The following is a 22,629-nucleotide window of genomic DNA, read 5'->3' on the forward strand; positions in this document are numbered from 1 at the left end:
TAAAGTTTTGATTGGACTCGTCTGAAATTTGGTACAATGAACTCTCCATAAACTAACAGTGATACATTGGGACATTTTGAACTTTTATTAAATATTAAAACACAATTCATTGAAAACTTGAAAGTGTGTCTTCTAGAGTTGTGATTGGATGGATCTGGAACTAGGTACTATGAATCTCTGGAACAGTCTCCACAAAATAATACTCGAATATTTAGAATTTTTGAAGAAAAAAAAATGAAAAAAAAACAAATTTAATTAAAAAGAAATTTAACATTAAAAATTTGAAAACCTATTTTCTCCTAGAATTTTGCTTCGATAGTTCTAAAAGTCAGTAGAATAATCCCAAGGGAAGTCTTCAGAAACTGATAGACAGATATTTTGGAAAAAAATTATTCGTGATTTTGCATCAAATAATTTAAATTTTAATACAAATTTAATATTGATAATTTAAAAATCTATCTTCACTTTTGCCTGGGTAGAGAGAAATCAACTATCTCTAGGCCGATAAATCCCCTGTTAGTGTAATCCATTCAATTTTACTACAATACTAGAACCTTTTAAAAAAATGTCTTCTTTCTTTCTTTCTTTCTTTCTTTCTTTTCGACAACTTTAAAGCATTATGTAGTAAGCTTCACTCCCTTTGTTTGCTGTATGTGAATAGACTATTGGTTCCATTGTTATTAAACGGATATATACGGGCGAGGGCAGCCATAATGAGGTAAATAAACTTGGGCCATATTTCTTGTTAACGGTTCATCTATGATTCATTGTTAAATTCAGCCTGAGAGAGGATAGACTGACTTTGAATTTACATCAATACTTAAATTTACACCTTCGCTCAAAATATTTTGGAACTGCTTGATTTTGTACGGAAAACCGTTTCTAACATTGTAAACCAAGATTATCTGAGAGTTTCTACCATAGTCGACTGTTCATTGTAAACCAAGATTATCTGAGCGTTTCTACCATAGTCGACTGTTCATTGTAAACCAAGATTATCTGAGCGTTTCTACCATAGTCGACTGTTCATTGTAAACCAAGATTATCTGAGCGTTTCTGACATAGTCGACTGTTCATTGTAAACCAAGATTATCTGAGAGTTTCTACCATAGTCGACTGTTCATTGTAAACCAAGAATATCTTATAGTGTTTCTAACAGAATCGACGGTTCATTGCAAACCAAGATTATCTGAGCGTTTCTGACATAGTCGACTGTTCATTGCAAACCAAGATTATCTGAGCGTTTCTAACATAGTCGACTGTTCATTGCAAACAAAGATTATCTGAGCGTTTCAGAATTTAATCCTCTCATATATGAACCGACGAGAAAAAAAAAAAAAAAATAATAATAATAATAATAAAAATTCAGTGGGACATAATTAGTGTTATGTATGCAACTTTTGTACCACATTGTGTAAATTATTGCTTAGAAATACAACTTAATACACGTTAACATAAATTGGAAAAGATGATCTAGATCAAGTGTTTTATATTATTTCATACCCATCTAAAAGCTGTACACAGTTTCATACTATTGTCCGAACCAAATTGTTAACAACTACAAAAAATTACTCTCTTACCTTTAATTGCCGTTAGATTATCTCCAAAGTTTGTCCAGATACAAATCGCAAAAAAAAACCCACTACAAATATACAGATTCCACACACGAGACTGCAACTGCAGTTTTCTGCCGTCTGCCATGTTGCTTGTTTATGGAATACTCTTCAAGAGGGGTGAAAGCCTCCAAAGTATGTGACACAATTAATATGAAATCGATGATCTCTAGTGGTATCATTAAAATAATAATAATAATAATAATAATTAATATGACGTCATCACGTTTGCTTTTATATCATAACATGTTATGACGTTGTTAGATTAAATCCTATCCTTTCACCCCTCTTGAAGAATATTCCATAAAAAGTCAAAATGGCAGCTTATACAAAATTACATGCTTTTTTCCCTATGCGCTCTCAGCGAAGTCGATATAGGTGACATAGTTATCATCTGGTATGTGGAATCTGTGTCATTGTAATGGTTTTTTCAAGATTTCGGTCTGGACAAACTTTGGAGGAAATCTAACGGCAATTAAAGGTAGGAGAGTAATTTTTCGTAGTTGTTAACAAATTGGTTCGGACAATAAGCATAGGTGAAAATAAATACTATTTATGCTCTGTAATTTTTCAGTTGGTCAGTCAGTCACAAGCTGTTTGTAGGCAAGACAGTATTGTTTATTCGTTGCCTGTTATTTAGAATAAATACTCATTGTTAAGCCCCCTCCCCCGCATTTCCTTAACTAATAGTGGTGTAGTGAAGTTCTGCCTCGTATGCACTTCTTGAAGACTAGTATCCGACTTTTCATTCTTGCGTAATAAAGTCACCCTAATGTTTTAAAGATGGTTCTAACTAGTTTATTAAACAACACGATCGTGTAGGCTTGCTAGTTAATCAGTTTTATACAGTTTAAATAAAAAAATTCCTGATTAAAGATGAGTATAGGTTTGAACACACCCAGTCACTAAATGTTTATTTTCAGTTTTACTGTGGTGCAAATACACCTTACTCCACCGGCCACTCCTACCCCACCCACCTACATTACAGCTTACCAGTCTACACTCATTTTAATTGTTATTCTGACTTATTTCCAATACAGTATCGACTCGAGTCGAGGGTGAACCCAACGGAAGTTATGTACAGGCCTGGCGTCTACAACCGGATGCGCGAACAAGTTCGCGATGCGCATGAAAAGCTGGATAGACACAGACAGCTATTGGACCGGTATATGAACGAGACGGGAGAGGCCGGTTTTCACCGATACCAGAGAGCGGCGGAAATGGACGAAAGGTAAGCGAAAACAATCGTAACCACAAAAGAAATAAAACTGAGATGGTTACAATGTAGGATACTACATAGAATATTAACTACCAAAGGCGGATCTAGGTGGGGGCAGGGGCCCGCCCCCTCCTAAATTTTGCGACAATTATAATTCTATTATATATTAATTTTCATCCCCCTCCAAACCTCCCCCCAAAGTTCCCATGGCATTCCGCCTCATGTTCCTAAATGGATTTTCTGGATCCGCCGCTGACTACTAATAGTTTAGTTTATCAATTGAAACTTATTGACAGTAAACGATTTACTTTTTGTCATGAAAGGAACGAATCTATATTATATCTATTTTTGGAATGTACTACTCAAAAGAATTTAAGGGTCAAAAATTTATAACCAAATAAGTTTCAGAGTGTATTAGATTGATGATGTAAACTACACCAAAAATTTAATCTATTGTTCCATATTTACAAAAAAACACAAATAAACGTCACTGTATACAAGAAAGTCACATGACATGCTGTCAAAGTTGAAGGTTGTCAAACATGGATTTTACACATTAGAACATTCGTTTAATAGTGTGTGAATCCACCCCTGGCGCGAATACACTCGACACATCGTTGTCTCATGCTGTTGAATAGACGTCTGAAGAACTCTTGGGGAATGGCCTGCCACTCTGCCATAAGAAGTTGACCCAGATCATGAAGGTTGGCCGGAGGGGCATGGTTATCCCGAACTCTCCTGCCTAATTCGTCCCAGGCGTGCTCTGTTGGGGCCAAGTCAGGCGAATATGCTGGCCAATCCATCCTGGCGATACCTTGTTGTCAGAGAAAGTCCGTTACCACCCTGGCGCGGTGGGGTCTGGCATTGTCATCCTGCAGAACTGCCCCGCCGCCAATCTGCTGAAGGCCTGGGAGAACCAACGGCCGGATAATCTCATTCAGATAGCGGATTCCATTCAGATTGCCATCCACCACATAGAGGGGGGTCCTGTGGTGGATAGAGATGCCGCCCCACACCATGACGCTGCCACCACCGAACCGGTGACGTTGTCTAACGTTAACGACAGCGAAGCGCTCCCCAGGACGTCTGTAGACACGAACCCGACCGTCGTTGAACTGGAGACTAAACCTGGACTCATCAGTGAACATCACTCGACCCCACTGAACACGTTGCCACCGCAGATATAGTGTGCACCAGTGACGTCTGGCCGTTCTGTGACGTGGTAGGAGTGGTGGTCGAACAGCCTGGCGACGGCAGCGTAGATTATTGGCTCTCAGACGATTGCGTATGGTTTGATCAGACACTCGAGTTCCAGTCGCAGTCCGCAGATTGTCACGTAATCGGCGTGCAGTGGTTATGCGTTGACGTAGAGCCATATTGGTGATGTAGCGGTCCTATTTGTAGTGCTTCGGGGTCTTCCCGAACGTGGACGATTTCGAACAGAATTCGTTGCTTGGTACCGTTGCCACAGTCGGCCAACGACACTCTGACTGACACCAAGTCTCAGAGCAACATTTCTTTGCGTATTGCCATCCTGAAGCCAAGCAATAGCCCTTCCTCAATCTTCGATAGTCAGTTGACGTCGTACCTTTGTCGAATTTGGAGTGTGCACCGTACACGAACGCAAGCTCCAATTATACGGAAATTCAGCATTGGGAACATGGAATACACATGCAAAGCGTGCAAATGAAGCACTTTGTGAAAAAGCAAGTTATGGGCACTTAGCAGACCTTTCGCTTTCGCCCTAATTTACGTGCAAATGTAAGCATGTTTTTGCCATTAGAACTAGTCGACAGTGTCAATGACAGTGGATTTTAATTCATTTATGGGTTGCTTAGACCCACTTTCGTCAAAATGGAACAATACCATGCGTGACATTATGGTCTAGCTAATATAATTGACATTCAGAAAATAATGTCGAAAATATCGTCTGACCCTTAAATTCTTTTGAGTAGTATAAAATTATTCAAACATTTTGGAATGATTATTTAAATAATTGGCTATCGATGTCCCTTAAACTTTAAAACATGCAATATGTAACTTACAATTCCACCTTGAGCTAGTAAAATTTAAATGTAAAGATAACATTAAAACATTTACCTCTTGTCACAACTGCAGGCACGGTGGAGCAGGAGAGGGACTCTAGCCCCCACCCCCACCCCCACCCCCAAATAATTCTAAATAAAAAATATGGGTAGTAAATCTTAAGGCAGAGATGAATTTTACTTGTAGAATGCAAAAATTGCATTCAGGACATCTAGTTTTAAAAAATGTTTGGGGAACATACCATCGAACCCCTAAAAACTTTGCTTTGTGCGCTCGATTTCAGGCAGCACATACACACCCCCACACCTCCATGTCTACTTGCTTTCGCCGTGCGTGAACTTGTATCTTTAAATGTAAAAGTACAAAAGGTCCAATTAAATATCACCCATTTCTAAAACTAAACAAACCAAAGAAATAGTAAAAGATAAAGCTTGTTTTGTTAATCATCAGTTATAGGATGTCAAACATTTGGCATACCAAGGCCTTTGATACATCAGTCGTGGTGCGCTGGTTGGAACGAGAAATAGCCCAATGGACCCATTGACGAGGATCGATCCCATACCATCCGCCCATCAAGCGAGCGCTTTAATCACTGGGCTACGTCCCGCCCCTAGAAACGCTGTACCGCTTGAAATTGCATTATAGAAAACCAATATGGTGGAATATGAAAATATCACGAAGTTCAACATCTAAACATCACAATGCACTTCGTGATACCTGCAAAGTGTTTGTAAGGCAGTTTCTAAATTGATTTGTTTTCGATTACCAACAATATTTATCAAATTATTCAAATTTTATGTATGTAGTTTCTTTTGGAGGTCAGTATACAGTAAATCATAGCAGCCAATCTCTCCCGACTTTCTTAGTTGAATCCTAAATCCAGCCGCTCATTGGTATGGCGCTTGCTTGATGCGCGGTCAGTCCCCGTCGGTGGGCCCATTTGGGATATTTCTCGTTCCAGGTCGTGCACCATGACTGGTATATCAAAGGCCGTGGTATGTACTACCCTGTCTGTGGGATGGTGCATATAAAAGATCCCTTGCTGTTAATCGAAAAAGATTAGCCCATGAAGTGGCGACAGCGGGTTTCCTCTCTCAATATCTGTGTGGTCCTTAACCATATACATGTCCGACACCATATAACCGTAAATAAAATGTGTTGAGTGTGTCGTTAAATAAAACATTTCCTTCCTTCCTTCCTAAATCCAGCCTTACATTTTGTACTGCGGTGATAGTTTTCTTTTTGCACTACTTACATCGTGTTTTTGTACTGAGATGATAGTTTTCTTTGTGCACTACTTACATCGTGTTTTTGTACTGAGGTGATAGTTTTCTTTGTGCACTACTTACATCGTGTTTTTGTACTGAGGTGATAGTTTTCTTTTTTTTGCACTACTCACATCGTGTTTTTTTGTACTGAGAAAGGAAGGAAATGTTTTATTTAACGACGCACTCAACACATTTTATTTACGGTTATATGGCGTCGCAGAATTTCTTTGTGCACTTCTCACAACGTGTTTTGTGTACTGAGGTGATAGTTTTCTTTGCGCACTACTTATATCATGTTTGTTTTTTCTCTCTTTTACTAGTTCCCAGAGCAGAGGACGCAGCTCGGTAAACTTATTTTATTATCTCCCTTCACCTTGTGCTGTGATTAAAACTATTAACACAAACATATAGCCAACTCTGATACAAATGAAAACCTATCAAATTTAGTGTATGTTATTTGCAACTGCATATTATATTATCTTACCTAAACTTACAAACACACGCAATACACACACACACACACACACACACACACATATATATACATATATATATATATATATATATATATATATATATATATATATATATATATATAATTTGCAATTGCATATTATCTTACCTTAAGCTTACAAACACACGCAATGCACATGTACATAACAATAAGTAGTTTGCAATTGTATATTATTTTACCTAAAATGTACATAATTTACATGTACATGTTGTATATAACAATAAATAACTCGGCATACTTACCGACCACTGCATTTTACCTTTAGACAATGCAAATGTATATAACAGTAAATAACTTGGCACACTTACCGACCACTGCATTTTACAGTTAGACAATGTGTTATTTCTCTGGGTTTTATTCTTTAAATATGTAAGTGAGCACTGCTTTCTCGTTTCCCTTCCTTCAATATATCGCTGTTCTGACCAGGAATTGGTGTGAAACACTGCATCTTCCATACAACTATTTTGTAATATGTAACATACACTAATTTTAATATTTATCATACACTAATTTTGCAATCATAATATACCTGAATATTAATGACATAATTTTAATATTATATAATTCAGTTTAATATAATACATGCAATCATAATATACCTGAATACTTAATGACATAATTTTAATATTATATAATTCAGTTTAATATAACACGTGCAATCATAATATACCTGAATACTTAATGACATAATTTTAATATTATATAATTCAGTTTAATATAACACATGCAATCATAATATACCTGATACTTAATGACATAATATTAAACAGAATAAAGGGGCTAAATCTGATTCAGTGAGAGAAGTAAAATGAATTAAGTTAAAAATACTGTATAATGTTTTCTTATGTGAACACCAGTGTAAACCGTGATGTCGCCAATCGAGTATGAACATCAAGGAATTATTATGTTTTTCTTGGTTTTTAGGATCATTCGGTATCATACATAAAATTAATATATTCTGTATGTCAGTAGATTTAGGCAACATACTGATAAACGTTATGTTTATGTAAATAATTGTTATTAATTGTGATTAAATGTATTTAACATGACCAAATTCTCTATACAACTACAATTAAAACAAGATTGATAATACAAAATGTTACAATAACCTACAAGAAAACATGTTTGTTTGTTTGTTACATCCGACTTATAAACACTTAATAAAAGCGTAAAAAAAAAACCACTTATTAAAATCCATGTACTCTATAATAAAAGTGATATGAATTTAAGAGTAATTATTTGTATTGTTTTGTTTCTTATTTAATTGCTAATAAAAGCCTCAAAAACACTTAATACAATTCATCTACTCTATAATAAAAAAGTGAAATGAATTTAAGAGAAATTATTTGAATTGTTTTGTTTCTTATTTAATTGCAAATGACATGTTAGTATTTATTGACGTTATACATTTCATACAGAGAATATGCTGTGACGAGAGAGCCTAACAGTTAATACTAATACATCTGTGTTTTCTCACTAAAAAAACCTAACGTTTCCTCCATTCTTCTGGTTATAATTATAGTATACAATAACACGGCGTTTGTATTATGGTGCACAGAGTTTATTGTGTGGAATATTAACAGTGCCTTGCTATTTTGCCGCTGACTAAACACTGTTATTGTGACAACAGAAGCTATTGGAGTAATTTTTTATATATATATATATATATATATATATATATATATATATATATATATATATATATATATATATATATATATATGCGAAGAATCATAGCAAAAACATCATTCTATATCTATTCTTCAAACCAATTCAAGTTTATTACAGTAATTGGGAAATTGGCGTATAATTCACACATAAGCCCAAGTAATTCCGTTGTAAATGTATTAGGGATATGTTAAATTTTATTAACTGATTTAAACGGTACTCAAAAGTGATAAAAACTAATTTATCTCTGTTTTGTCGATAGAATTAGTGTTGTATTATAATTTATATTAGTCCAGTATAACTTACCGTCACACTTAATGTGACACAATGTTCTCTTTTATATATAGAACAGGGAACTAACCATTTTGTCCATATGACATTTATGCGATACTTAGCATGTTAAAGGCATACTATCACGGATTTAAAGACCTTATTTCTCTAAAAATGGATAATAAATAAAAATTACATTAATTGTTGGAAACCAAATCTAGCTATCGCATCACCTTAACTGAACCATGATGGAGTGAAATCCATGTCATCCCCCTCGGCAATTTTAGTTTTTGAATTATGGAACATTGCCATAATTCAATTATTTTTACAAAATATCATTAATAAATGGAGTATGGTGGTTATGAAGATGGTTGAATAAAGTACATTTAGAGACAAATTAAATTATTTTTGTTCAGGTAATTATTTATTAGACCATTAAATAGATAAGTGGTCTGTGACAATATGCCTTTAAGTTAGTATTCTGCAAACGACTGATGATCGATCCATTTTTTGTTGTGACAGTGAATGAGTGCAGAGGCGGGTCTAGGGGGAGGGGCCCGCCCCTAACTTTTGCGACAGTTATTTTATTATATATTAATTTTCACCTTTTTTTAACGATCTCCCTCCAAAGTTCCCTTGGCATTCCGCCTCATGTCATTATCCCCCCCCCCCCCAGTGGATTTTCTGGATCCGCCACTGGAGTATTACCATTACATTTCATTTAGATGACTATCAGGCATTTTCGTAGAGGCAGAAATTGAATCTAATTGGTCGTTACTTTTTAAATAACAACCATTCAGATTCACTTTCTGTCTTTTTGGACATCATGATAGTCATCTGAACAAACAATAATGGCGACACTCATTCGCTGTTACAACAACAACAAAATTAATGTATTTGAAAAAAATGTCAACAAAAACGTCTAGCGGGATACTATCAACTCGACAAAAGCAAAACGTTGAGGTCTCGTGTTAAATATCGCGTAAATACGATGTGGCCAAACTGGTCGCACGTTCCTATTTTTTTATCAGTGAGTGTTTAGACGTGAAAAACAAAAAACCCTGCTTGGTATTATGACATTGGATAGTGATAAAGCATGGGGCACAATACAATATACATCTCAAATCATAGTAGAGTAGACAACAGTCTTTACCATCACAAGTTGCTAACATATAGAAATAGCGACCTAGCAACATTGATGATTTATGTATGTGATACTGTACACCAAGGCGTTAAAACTAAACACCACGGTCTGCCAGTTTCCCCCTCCAATAAACAGTCTACGTTCGTTGTGCAAAGTGTAACTTGCTCATCCCTACAGAGTGCGCCACCTGCACCATCACAACCCGTCATGTCCGAGCTACGTAGACGATTGAGGAAAACTATCTGCAAAAGTAAACGAGATCCAAACTACTACAGAGAATAAATGACGTCACCAACAAGCGTCACGTGTCAGTGGTGAGTAATGATGGGCGTTGCCTTAATAAGGACCTCCCAGCAACTGTCCTGACACCACCATCGACTATCACCATACCCAGTTTTCCTTCTATACCGGGTGGTCCATAAAACGAATGTTTCCAGATCATAAGTCGAATATCTCAAACCAAATTAAATAAGTGCTCTTTACCAAATTTCGCATTAATTTTTTTTTTTTTACATCTAACCAAAAGATATTAAAACGAGCAGACTGTCTTTTATTCTGTTGGCATGGTGTAAGAAAACAATTTTAAATGTCGTAATTAAATAACAGCATGAAACAGAAGTTTAAGTGGACATGCCCTAGTTTTTAAACATTAAGGAATATTTTTGACTATTAAGCTGTTTTTGATAACTGAAATCATAATTTACTTAGATTTTATTGTTTAGATTATCCATTTCCGTACATCCAAAGTGTTTTTGGTCATCCTGGTGTTTTTAATATCACGAAATACATTTCTCATATTTTTAAAAACGCGCGTGCGTCTGAGAAGTAACAGTTATGGAGTCCAGGTTTAGTCTATTTTTTAGAGGGTATTTCACCATTTCAAAGTCACAGACTCATGTTTCACTCAATTGTAACTCTATTCAAATGTGTTACAGATTGACTAAACTTAGTCTTAATTTTCACGGGTTAAAACTAGGGCCTGTCCCTTTAAAACAGTTTAAATACTTTCGTAATGCTATATTTGTTCAATATTAACAGGGATTTTAAAACTGGCCATTCAGGTACTTCACGTCCTTTGTGTGATCAAATAAAACATTTTCATATTATCGAATTAGGTCTACCGTATTTGCTGCTTTTATTCCAAAGGTTTTCACGAAACTTTGTTCGTTATTTTGCTCAACTCGCAAACCATTTCCCTCATCCTCTTCGAACTGCGTTGAGTATCGTTAGATTTGTATTGGCACTATCATGGATTAAACCTGATACCAAAGATTATTATTATTATTAATAATAATAATAATAAACAAACCCCTTCATACCTTTTATTAAAATCATGATTGTGGTGCTTTGATATTTTCAAGTACATGAGCAACTCTGAAATTTCGATTCTTTGATGTGAAAATGTTCGACGTTTAATTTTTTTAATTTTTTTGTTCACCTTAATATAAAAAAATGTACTAGTCTATCCAAGCCGACAAATAAGAAAAAGTACAAATATAAAAACTGAGTTGATTAAATTTATAAAAATTTTGAGATATTAAGACTTAAAATCTCGGAACGTTTAATGGACCACCCAATACATTTCCCAGTTAGAAACCAGTCGTGTTTTCTCCAAAAATCCACTGTATTGCTATCAACCCTACAGGGTTTTTTTCACGTTTGGGTTTGTTTTGGGGTTTTTGTTGGGGGGTTTTCATATTAAAAAATATTAATTTGATTCATTATGGATATATCTGTGGTTTTAATTTGAATATATATTACTATTTATTGATAAAATAACATCTCTGTTTAAAACTACAAAATTTTTTTTCGAGTTTTATCAGTTACATTATTGACATCAGAATACGGTGCATTAAAATCGTATGATGAACTCCGGCACGCTAAGACAAGTCTAGCTTCAAAACACCTGATATCAGGGCCGAACCCCGGGGGGCAGGGGGGAGGGGGGACACTCGCCCCCCTGAGAATCTCACATAGCATACACATCTCAAGGTTTAATTTGTATAGTGTTTCATTTGTTTATAAAAAGCAATGCCACCCCCTAGGATTTTGATCAGGGTACGGCCCTGAATATCAATTAATGTTAATTTATATTTTTAATGCTTGCTTGTTGTCCGCAAACTTACCTTTCCTAACCTTGTTATTTCTCATTTTCAGACGCTTATCTGCAAGCTTTATAGTTTAAGCTTTCTTAATGCTTGGTTAAAGCTCTAATACTACACATTTCTTTGTTTCAGAACAGACGAAGTCATTAGAAAACTGTTTTAAAATTATATTTATTCATTAACTATATTACCAGTATAAATTTGATTTCAACACTGCATTTTAGTATGTATTTCGGTGTGGTAAACAAACATACAAGATCTGAAAATGTGAAAAATTCATCAGTTCATAACTAATATTGTCATTTCAAACGACGATTTTTTTTTTTTTTTTTAGACAATCTCTATTACACGACTAAATGATAGTATGACCATGCACTTTACATGTAGTTCCATTTGGGTGGCCCAACATAATGTGGTATTTTGCAGGTGGGTTTTTAAGCGGGAGTGGGGGTGGGGTTCCACGTGTAAAAGAAGTTTCAGTCGAGACAAAGCTTTGTTCAACGACTAAAGCTGACACATTGTCTAAATGAAAAGAGATGCATTTTTTGATGCTGCTAAAGGGTGTGTACTGCCAAACAAATCCCAAAGACGACAGTAATAACATATGTGGCTAAAACTCATACCTGCAGCGTATCAATCGACATAAACACCGCGGATATAAATACTACCACCCCTCACCCTTAAAGTGAATCAGAAAGAATTGATTGTCAAACTGATCATTTCAGAGATAATGGGTAGCGTCAATGACTACCCTAGTTCTGCACAAACTTTGAGTACTTTTTTTTTACAGGTACTCTATATAATTATGTTTCAAGCACAAGGCTACTTGTCATAGTGGTACTAGATGAAATCTGCAAAAGAATTTGGGTGTGACACCATACCCGTTTTACCCTCTGGCAGAAACCCTGCACACAATTAGAAATGGTATTGGTTCAAAGATTGTCTTAGGATAACCATCACAAAATGCTCCTAGAACAGGTCTCAATTCTAATACGGTACAGCAGACGTGGCTTTCGAGAAAAAAAACCCCATGCAAACCGGAAATTTCAGCTCAGTTAGGGGTGGTGTCTAAAAAAGTGTGCTATTATACAGATTTATTACACACATTTGTCGACGAAAAAACAATCTAAACTCGCTACAACAATTGTTATGGTGACAATCTGACTCTTAGGTGTAAACACATCCATACCATCGGACGCGACATGCGCGTGTGTAAGTATTTTAACAGGGGAGAGGAGTATAGACTGGAAAGCGAAGGTTAAAGGGAGTCGAGGGATGATCACCCGAAAACTATATTGGAAAAACTCCACAAACAACTCTCCTTTTTTTTGAGCAGGTGGGGTTTCGACTCAAAAAACCCTCTCTCTGCAAAAGCGCTTGCGCTAAATAGAACTTCAAGACATATGACGTCACAAGGCTAATATAAATTCTAATGAGCTTTTTTTCTTTCTTTCTTTCTTTTTTCACAGGCAAACCGAGTAGGATAAATAGAGGAGACGTCGTCGGACTCGGAAGACCTTCATACACAAAATTAGTGTTAGGATCTGACGAGACATTTCAAGTTTTTGTACATTTTGTTTCGAATAGACGGCTTTACTTCAGTTGGTTATTTAAAAGATATATACATGTATTACCTATATACAGCAATCCGTAGGACTCACGACTTTCCTCGGTGCGTCCTCCGCATAATTATTGTTTTAAAATGTGCAAATGAAAAAGAAAACAAAATGAAAAAGAAATGAACAGATCCAAGAATACAGAAGCAATATCTACTAAATGTCTCTTGTAACGAATTGGTAAAAGACGTTTCGCAAAGGAATTTCGAAATGGGAGGATTAGCGTTCTGGTGAGATGTCTTAATGTGAAATGTTAAGTTTTGGCACATATTTAAAATTTTATCTACAAGATACCAAAGTTAAGTTAAGTGCATTAGAGCTTGGTCGACACTCGAAAATTGTTTTTCAAGACGCATGGAAAGCATTTCTTCTATGTAGCGTGTTTGGGTGTACTGCAAAATTATTTGTTTTAGTGTTACTCTTGAATCTATGCTGCTTTAGTACTAAGCGTGCGAAGTTGGAACGGTGAAATGATATAGCCGTGGTTTCCATGTGTAGTTGTTCTGTGTCGCAGTTTCCTCACTTGTTTTTTTTCACTTCCCTTCAGGATGTTTCTGTACAACAGCAACTGTTACATAACATTTCAGTTGCTATGTTTTCTTTCTTTTTTTCTTTTTTTTTGAAGGAGAGTTGTAAAAAAAAGCAATACCATTTCTATATGGCACAAAGAGGCTTTTTATTACAGTGGATAGCCTAGGTAGTAGCGGGTAGAGGGGTACGTTAGACAGAGCATATCGCAAAGTATTTCTGAAATGTTCTAGAAAGGTCTGGGCAATACGTCTCTAGAAGAGTAGACACATAAGAATGAACTGGCAGGATGGTCGGTCTTCTGTCGTATCCATCACTTCCGGTGTGCCATGTATTGCGTCTGTGTGTGGCGTCATGAATACATCATTATGCAAGCACATGGAGAACATTGCGGTGAAACTGCCATGCTGTTGTAAAATATGTTAACAAATGAAACTTTGTGTAACACTAAATCATTATGTACAAATTCGTACATAATCATTCTTATTATATATTTACTGGCTTTAACGTGCGGTTTGTTGCACAGAGTTTGTTCCCTTTAGTCACATTGTTATTGCAGCTACCCAGTTCAATAAAGTGTCATTTGGCATGAATTTCTATATTGTTCGACTTGTCTTTTTTTCAATTACATGAACTATTTTCCTTATAAGCCGATTTTGGCGTGGTGCGGGCGAAGATAACCTTCGTCTGATAAATATGGTAATATTTAAAAAAAAAAAAAAAAAACATTAGCCCATACAGAGCTATTTGGGAATATATTTTCTTGTTTCAAATATATAATTTTTACAAATGAAATTTTTTTGTATGAATTTATTTGCTTACAAAATGTATATAATTGGCTTACAAAATTTACATAATGCATTGTTAAAAAATATTAAGACGGCGTTCAACCCTATACATTATCTTGCAAAGAGGTGTTTAAAAAGGTAACTAACACTGGGAAGTGCGTTGAATACGTTTTCAAACAAGTGTAATATAAATAATATTTAACGGTCACGAGTGCAATAGGGAAGACCGGAATTGAATCAAAGACGTATTTCTTAAATTCAAGGAACGGGGCAAGCCCGTAGCCAGGGGGGATTCGTAGGATTCGAACGAACCCCCCTTTTTCTGAAGTGCCCTCTCAAACTAGGCTAGAGCCCCCCCCCCCCCCCCCCCCCCGAGTCGTGTCCTGCCATTTTGAAACATACTGAAACTGACAATGTGCTCGCAAGTCCAAAAAGAACCCCCCTTCAAAAATCCTGGCTACGGGCTTGCGGGGGTGGGGGTAAAATAAGTGCATTAGCCTTCGGGGTTCCGTGGTGTGGGCGACAAACAAGTTCATCTCATATTCGTGTGGGATAGGAATAATAAGTCCATTCTATATTTGGGTCAGGTAAACGCGCTACTTTCTTGATTTGGCTGTAAACAACCCGTTGTTAAATAGCACGAGTGTATAACTGCATATACTGACCGCATTGGGACCCAGCAGCTGTTGTTCAGTCCCACTCAAGGGACAATCAAATGAATAGGGATGTGGAGCTACAAAGACAGTTAAGCAGAGAGTAAAAATTATAGGACGCCTAAACATTGAACTGGTATATCAAAGGCCGTGGTATGTGTTATCCTGTCTATGGGATGGTGCATATAAAAGATCCTTTGCTGCTAATCGAAAAGAGTAGCCCATGAAGTGGCGACAGCGGGTTTCCTCCCTCGATATCTGTGTGGTCCTTAACCATATGTCCGACGCCATATAACCGTAAATAAAATGTGTTGAGTGCGTTGTTAAATAAAATATTTCCTTCCTAAATACTGCCCCGGACGTGTTTGGTAGGTAGTGATGGAAATCGGTTGGGATTTCATCATCGACCATCGGTTATCATCGGTTGGCACCAACCGATCAACTTTCGATTGCACAATCGGTAAGAGTTATATGAACATAACAAGGATTTGAATTACAAGGACAATGAATCTAGACCCTATAAATGGCCAATTTTACCTCTAATAACTATTCAATATATTTTTTTCTTCGAGTACATATGAAAACAAACACCAACCCAGCATATTTATATCAGCTCCATTATTTGAACTGGATGAACAATTCAATTTAACATTTTCCCACACAATCGATTATAGATTTTTATAGTCGATCATTACATCGGTGGAATCAAACCGATCAATTTTCGATTATAATCGATGATTGGAACACCACTATTGGTAGGTATTAACGTGTTTATATTCCGAGGATTCAAACTCGATCCCCGGATTGCCCCCCAAAAATGGGCGATGTTACTGGGCAACACATTGGTACAGTCCATTTACACAGAAGAGCCACGCCCGTTCAACCTAAAGTAGACTAGCCCCTGTTAATCAGTATGGCACACCTATAACGAGTGACTCTGTGCTCACGTTGTCAAAAGAATACCGGCTAACTACCCAATCCCAAAAGGTTCCATCAAGGAGCTACCTTTCGATCAACCAAGTCAAATCAGCCAATTGGCTCCATTTTCAATTTTTATGAACCGTCTACATTATGCGTCAATATTACCTTAAAAAATTACGCAAAATTTAAATTTGACTTTAATCCTACTGGACATTTGCAAATTCAATAGCACCAGAACCAACCCTCACCCGCTACCGACCCTGGTCCGTCTGCTTGTGCTCCCTTGAACTTGGCAGTGCGGCGACCCCCTCTCCCACCCACCCCAAATTATTTCCTCTTCTGGACGGAGGAACCGGCGAAAGTAGACACCTGCGCCCATGAGAGGCTGTGTTACAATAGCGTGTTCTGAATGTGCACGTTAAAACCTATGACCTGACCTGACCAGACGTCGTGCAGTCCGAGATCAGTAAGGTCGAATGGATCTAGTGAAGAATTGCACCGTGACTGACATCACATATCAGTCAATTATGAATTTCAAATAACTATTATGTCATCACTATTACATGCAAAGTAGTTCTTCCTGTTGGGTGACCAGAAGATTATTCAGTCTACTTTAAGTAAATTTTATGGCCATTTAATTGACCGTGACTGATTACAATTACTTAACGTGTTTTTTTAACGTCAGTCATGATCAGTGAAATGGCAGATAAACACAACTTACGATAGCCTGATCATTGTAACTGTGGCATTAAGTAGGCTGTCGACTTCCGGTATGAACCTAATAGCAAGAAATACTTGGACACAAAAATTATTAAAATACAGGTTGGCTGAACGTGTAATGTCGGTCACCGTGTAATTGCCCCAATGAGAGTTGGAAAAAAAGGTACAGTAAAGTTTGTTTTATTTAACGACGCCACTAGAGCACATTGATTTTTTATCTTATCATCGGCTATTAGACGTCAAACATATGGTCATTCTGACAATGTTTTTTTTTAGAGGATACCCGCTGTCGCCACATACGCTACTCTTTTACGACAGGCAGCAAGGGATCTTTTATTTGCGCTTCCCACAGGCAGGATAGCACAAACCATGGCCTTTATTGAACCAGTTATGGATCACTGGTCGGTGCAAATGGTTTACACCTACCCATTGAGCCTTGCGGTGCACTCACTCAGGGTTTGGAGACGGTATCTGGATTAAAAATCCCTTGCCTCGACTGGGATCCGAACCCAGTACCTACCACCCTGTAGACCGATGGCCTAACCACGACGCCACAGAGAGTTGATTAAACCCCAAAGAGACACACACACAGACAGATACATTGTTTATTAAAGTCTCACCTCAGTTATAAAACATACACCATCACTGTATCATAAAATCTAAACTATCACTCAGCCACGAGACTATAAAACATAAGATAACATCTCATATACAATATATTAAAAACCAAATAAAATACACTATTGGCATCCATCCACTCAGTTCAATTATTATGATATTTAAACAAATTCATGTAATACAAAACACTCTTCTAAAAGTAATATTAAAGGGACATTCCTGAGTTTCGCAGCATTGTAAAATGTTTCCGACTAATAAAATATTTCTACGATTAAACTTACATATCAAATATGTTTTCTTGTTTAAAATATTAGTATCTGTATATTCAATGTGTTTCTGGTGGTCTTGATACTTGTAAGAAGGCCAAACTGGATTTTGTCTTCAATTATTTCGTACGTACAAAAAAAAAAATATTTTGGAAATAAAATGAAATTTAACTTCGTACAAATATTAGAACGATCATCAAACACGTTTAATATACAGCCGCTAACATTTTATGCAGAAAAATATATTTAATATGTAATTACAATCGTTAGAAAGTCTCTGTTAGTCGATAACATCTTAAAAATTGTCCCTTTAATATGTACATTAGAGTGATGCACAAGATGCATATTTTTCAACATTTGTAACCGTTACAACGTGTGGCCGTTAGATACCATTTATCTTACGAGTTGTTTTAAAACGTATATAAATAGTGAAAGCTAGCTGGATACGTGTTTTAAGCAACAAGTTGTAAGATAAGTGGTATCTAACAGAGGATATGTGAAATGTAAAACAAAAGCTCGTCATATTTGTCTATAAACATTGAAGGAGCTACAGCATGATCTAGTGGCGGGACTAAGCCCAGTGGTACAGCGTTCGCTCGATGCGCGGTCGGTGTGGGATCGATCCCCGTCGGTGGGCCCATTGGGTTATTTCTCGTTCCAGCCAGTGCTCCATAACTGGTCTTAGAATGGCCGTGGCATGTGCTATCCTGTCTGTGGGATGGTGCATATAAAAGATCCCTTGCTGCTAATCGAAAAGAGTAGCTCATGAAGTGGCGACAGCGGGTTTTCTCTCTCAATATCTGTGTGGTCCTCAACTATATGTCTGATGTCATATAACCGTAAATAAAATGTGTTGAGTGCGTCGTTAAGTAAAACATTTCCTTCTTTTTACTGCATGATCTTGACACAGTTAGCGGGAGAGGAAGTTTGCTTGGAATATCCCAAGAAATACTGCTGAACATGAACACTATTCAAAGATTAGGACCGGCCTCGGTGGCGTCGTGGTTAGGCCATCGGTCTACAGGCTGGTAGGTACTGGGTTCGGATCCCAGTCGAGGCATGGGATTTTCAATCCAAATACCGACTGCAAACCCAGAGCGAGTGCTCCGCAAGGCTCAATGGGTATGTGTAAACCACATGCACCGACCACTGATCCATAACTGGTTCAACAAAGGCCATGGTTTGTGCTATCCTGCCCGTGGGAAGCGCAAATAAAAGATCCCTTGCTGCTAATCGGAAGAGTAGCCCATGTAGTGGCGACATCGGGTATCCTCTCAAAATCTGTGTGGTCCTTAACCATATGTCTGACGCTATATAACCGTAAATAAAATGTGTTGAGTGCGTCGTTAAATAAAACATTTCTTTTTTTCTTTCAAAGATTAGGAATACAATAGGTGAAATTCTACTAGGTACAGTAAATTATTTGGTAAGTTTTGCCGGGAGAAATTAAACGAAACTTGACCAACACCTATTGTAGAATGTATTTGCTCGTTGACCGAGGTGACGGAAAATAGCTTGATGCACACGGAGAAAACTGAATGCCAATTACCTGAAGGTGCTGCTGCGTTATCTCAAACAAGACGACTCATCAAATCTATAACGACAGTGTAACAACATGAAAAACACTTTCAGAGGAAGCAGATGAGAAACGTGGGTGCTTCAAAGATTTCCACTTATATATTGGTCTGAAAGCATAGGAAAACAAATGGAAACGGGAGAGCATATTAAGATAAAAAGAAAGGGAACCCATTTCAGCCAATCGCAGACTTTTATTTTGTCTGTCTCAATCGTGAAAACGACCGAAAATCCGTCTGCATGTTCCGCCCATTTGAGAGAATGAACCAATGAAATGCCGTCTAAATAGGTTAGAAGGCGTTAAGACGTTTCTTCAGAAATATGAATGGGCTACGCTTTGCTCCGCCCATTCTTATTTCTGAAGACCGTCTAAACGTCTTAATGCCTTCTAACTAATACATCATGTTCAGTATGAAGAAAACGGCCAAATGGTTGCATGAAAAACAGGACATAGACAAAACCCGTAAGAAAAATGTCAAAATTAGCTATATCTTTATCGTGAATGCCTTCAGAAAGAGTTTTCTCAACAGCTGGCAACATACTAAATGCAAAAAGGACCAATCTAAAGCCTAAACATGTTGATAATAGATATACTTATCTTTCTAAAGACGAACATGAAATAAAAACAATTATCTAGATATAATGATTGGAAGTGACATACTACATTATACATATTAATTACTAACTATATATAACTTTTAAATAGCTATTTTTATATCAGTTGAGGATCCAGGTGATCAGGGGTCCATTTTGTTTTCAGAGTTTGCGACAATCTATTGTTGGTCAAGTTAAGTTCAAGTTAAGTTCAGTCACTCATTTGTTTATGTATTTAATATTATTCTTAAAGTTAAACTTAAGTAGTGGTAAATTAATACATCCACATTAATTTGTTTCAACTTTACAGTTTGTATTATTCTTTAAGTTCAAATGAAATAATAATAATAATAATAATAATAATAACAATTTATTACACACCAATTACTCAATATCTAACTAGTGTAATATTGGCACGCGCAGACTGGGCGTGCTTGGAGGTGGGTCCTTAAAACTACTTTTGATCATGTGACTGCGTGTCATGTGACTATCAAAATAACCAATGGCAAAATATCACTTCACTTAACAACGCAAATTTACGAAGTTCTTTTAATAAGTCATACTATTTCATCCACATAGCTTAAATAAATAAGTTAACACGTTTAATGAGTTAATATGTTTAATTAAAGATATTTTACATTTTAAAATAATAAATTTAGGATGTACACATTTTACTGATTATCAATCTACAAATAGCCAAAATGGAGGAGATCGCAGTGAACGATCGTGTGAAAGTTGACGGCAAGTTCATGGGACGAGTGCAATCCATTATCAAACCTCTTGGAACATACAACATGTTCAACATTAAATTAGATGATGGATCCTTAATGCAAGTTGCGAGGTATCGTATGCGTTACATTCAAGAAACTGTTTCCACTACGCATTTTTCTACATCCTTCGAGACCAATTTTGATGATGTAGATCTAAATTAATTTTTCAAAGATGACTTTTTCAACCCCGTTTTGGTAGAATCTTCTGAAATTGAAATGCCAAACTACAGCGATAAATCAGAAATTGCTGATTACATCAGTTCCCATGAAAAAGTAAACACTTCACAAAAGACGAATTACGCTATGAAAAGTGTTACTCTTATGCATGCCCACAACGATTTGAGGTCATTCAAAAAAAAATCCAGCCTGGTGATTTATGCAAGCTTCAAAGCAAATTCATCATTAATTTCAAGAACGCAGACGGTTCAGATTATGAACCTGGAAGTATCCGGGGAATACTTTTAAGCAGTGACAGGCATCTTAAAAAACAAAAATTCCAGGCAGTTCTTTCTGACCCCGAATTTGCAAGCCTCAGAGACGTTTCAAACACATCTCTCAGTTGAAAGACCGATGCCACACGAAGGACTGAAATGAATACCTGGTGTTGTTCATTCAAGGGACTATGACATTCTGGAAGATAACAAATTGAGACTACGCGGGATTGTTCAGCACCTTGTTGAGTATTTTTCATTGTTGTGTGTGGAGAAGGGTGAGCACTATGTTCTTTTGGACTATACTGAAATGGTATATAATCCAGGCCTGGTGAACCAAGTTCCATTGCTAGATCAACATGAGGGGGAAAAAAAGGATCAGACATTGTTACGACCATCAGAAGGGATTATGTTCTTTGATAAAACAGGTCCCATTCTTATGCAGCAAAGATATCGACAGCTCTTGACAGTATGATGGAGTACATTAAGTTACACGGATTTGTTGTGCATGTTTGAAGGCGGACTGTCACTGGTACGTCAACATCGTGTGGAATTGATTTGGAGGATATCAGACAGCATATACTCAATTTGATGATTTGACAAATATTTCGACGTCAAAAGTGTACAACCTCCTGAAGCCAGCTCGGTCAAACACTAAATGAGGCTGCCAAACATAAGGATGTCCTAGATGTTCGTGTGGGAATCAGATCATGTGATGTGAGCAAGGAAAATAAAAATGCACATTGTAACAGTATTTGTATTTGATAGAAGCGGTCTTGGTGCATGTTTGATTAATGATGTTACAAGCAAACTTTTGTTTGGTCTTGGCGATTCGCAATGCTTAATAAATGCAAATCAGTTGAACTCAAACTATGGAATATTGTATATGTTTTATAATACAAAGCAGCATGAAACATGGTGTCAGGAAATGACGTACATCTACCTCGAGTAATGTAGACAATAACTAAACTTAAAGAATGTTACACTATGTAAATAAGCGAACATTCTGCAAAATAACTGTAAAAGTGCATTGTGCAAAAATGGCGGCACATTCAGTTTTACCGTTTCCACTGAAACTATATATGATGGAAACATAGCATGTAATTGGAAAAAGTTCAAACGCACTTGGAATAATTATGAAATCGATTCTGGTCTCGTTGAGCAGGACGTGAAACTAAGAAACGAAACGTTGTTAACGTGTACTGGCGCCGATGTGTTGGCAAAACAAATGAAACTTTCGAACGCTATACCTTCAATTGTAAACAGGGTGACAGTGAACCTATTGATAAGTATGCAGCAAAG

At 36.7% G+C, this 22,629-nt stretch overlaps 1 protein-coding gene across 7 annotated transcripts in view; it reads left to right on the forward strand.

The window, feature by feature from the left end:
- LOC121388010 overlaps window positions 1-14,584 on the forward strand; it is a 66,692-nt gene extending 52,108 nt beyond the window's left edge. For 6 of the 7 annotated variants that reach the window (XM_041519208.1, XM_041519211.1, XM_041519205.1 and 3 more), the window contains 4 exons: window positions 2,654-2,844; window positions 6,467-6,491; window positions 9,920-10,056; window positions 13,317-14,584. In XM_041519208.1, the coding sequence (XP_041375142.1) occupies window positions 2,654-2,844; window positions 6,467-6,491; window positions 9,920-10,024 (321 nt within the window). In that variant the 3' untranslated portion in view covers window positions 10,025-10,056; window positions 13,317-14,584. The remainder of the gene's footprint in view (window positions 1-2,653; window positions 2,845-6,466; window positions 6,492-9,919; window positions 10,057-13,316) is intronic. The other variant, XM_041519209.1, reaches the window with a different exon arrangement.
- The last annotated feature ends 8,045 nt before the right edge of the window (window positions 14,585-22,629 follow it).

Source organism: Gigantopelta aegis, chromosome 14 (genome assembly GCF_016097555.1).
Source record: "Gigantopelta aegis isolate Gae_Host chromosome 14, Gae_host_genome, whole genome shotgun sequence".
In the NCBI taxonomy this organism is placed as follows: Eukaryota; Metazoa; Mollusca; class Gastropoda; order Neomphalida; family Peltospiridae; genus Gigantopelta; species Gigantopelta aegis.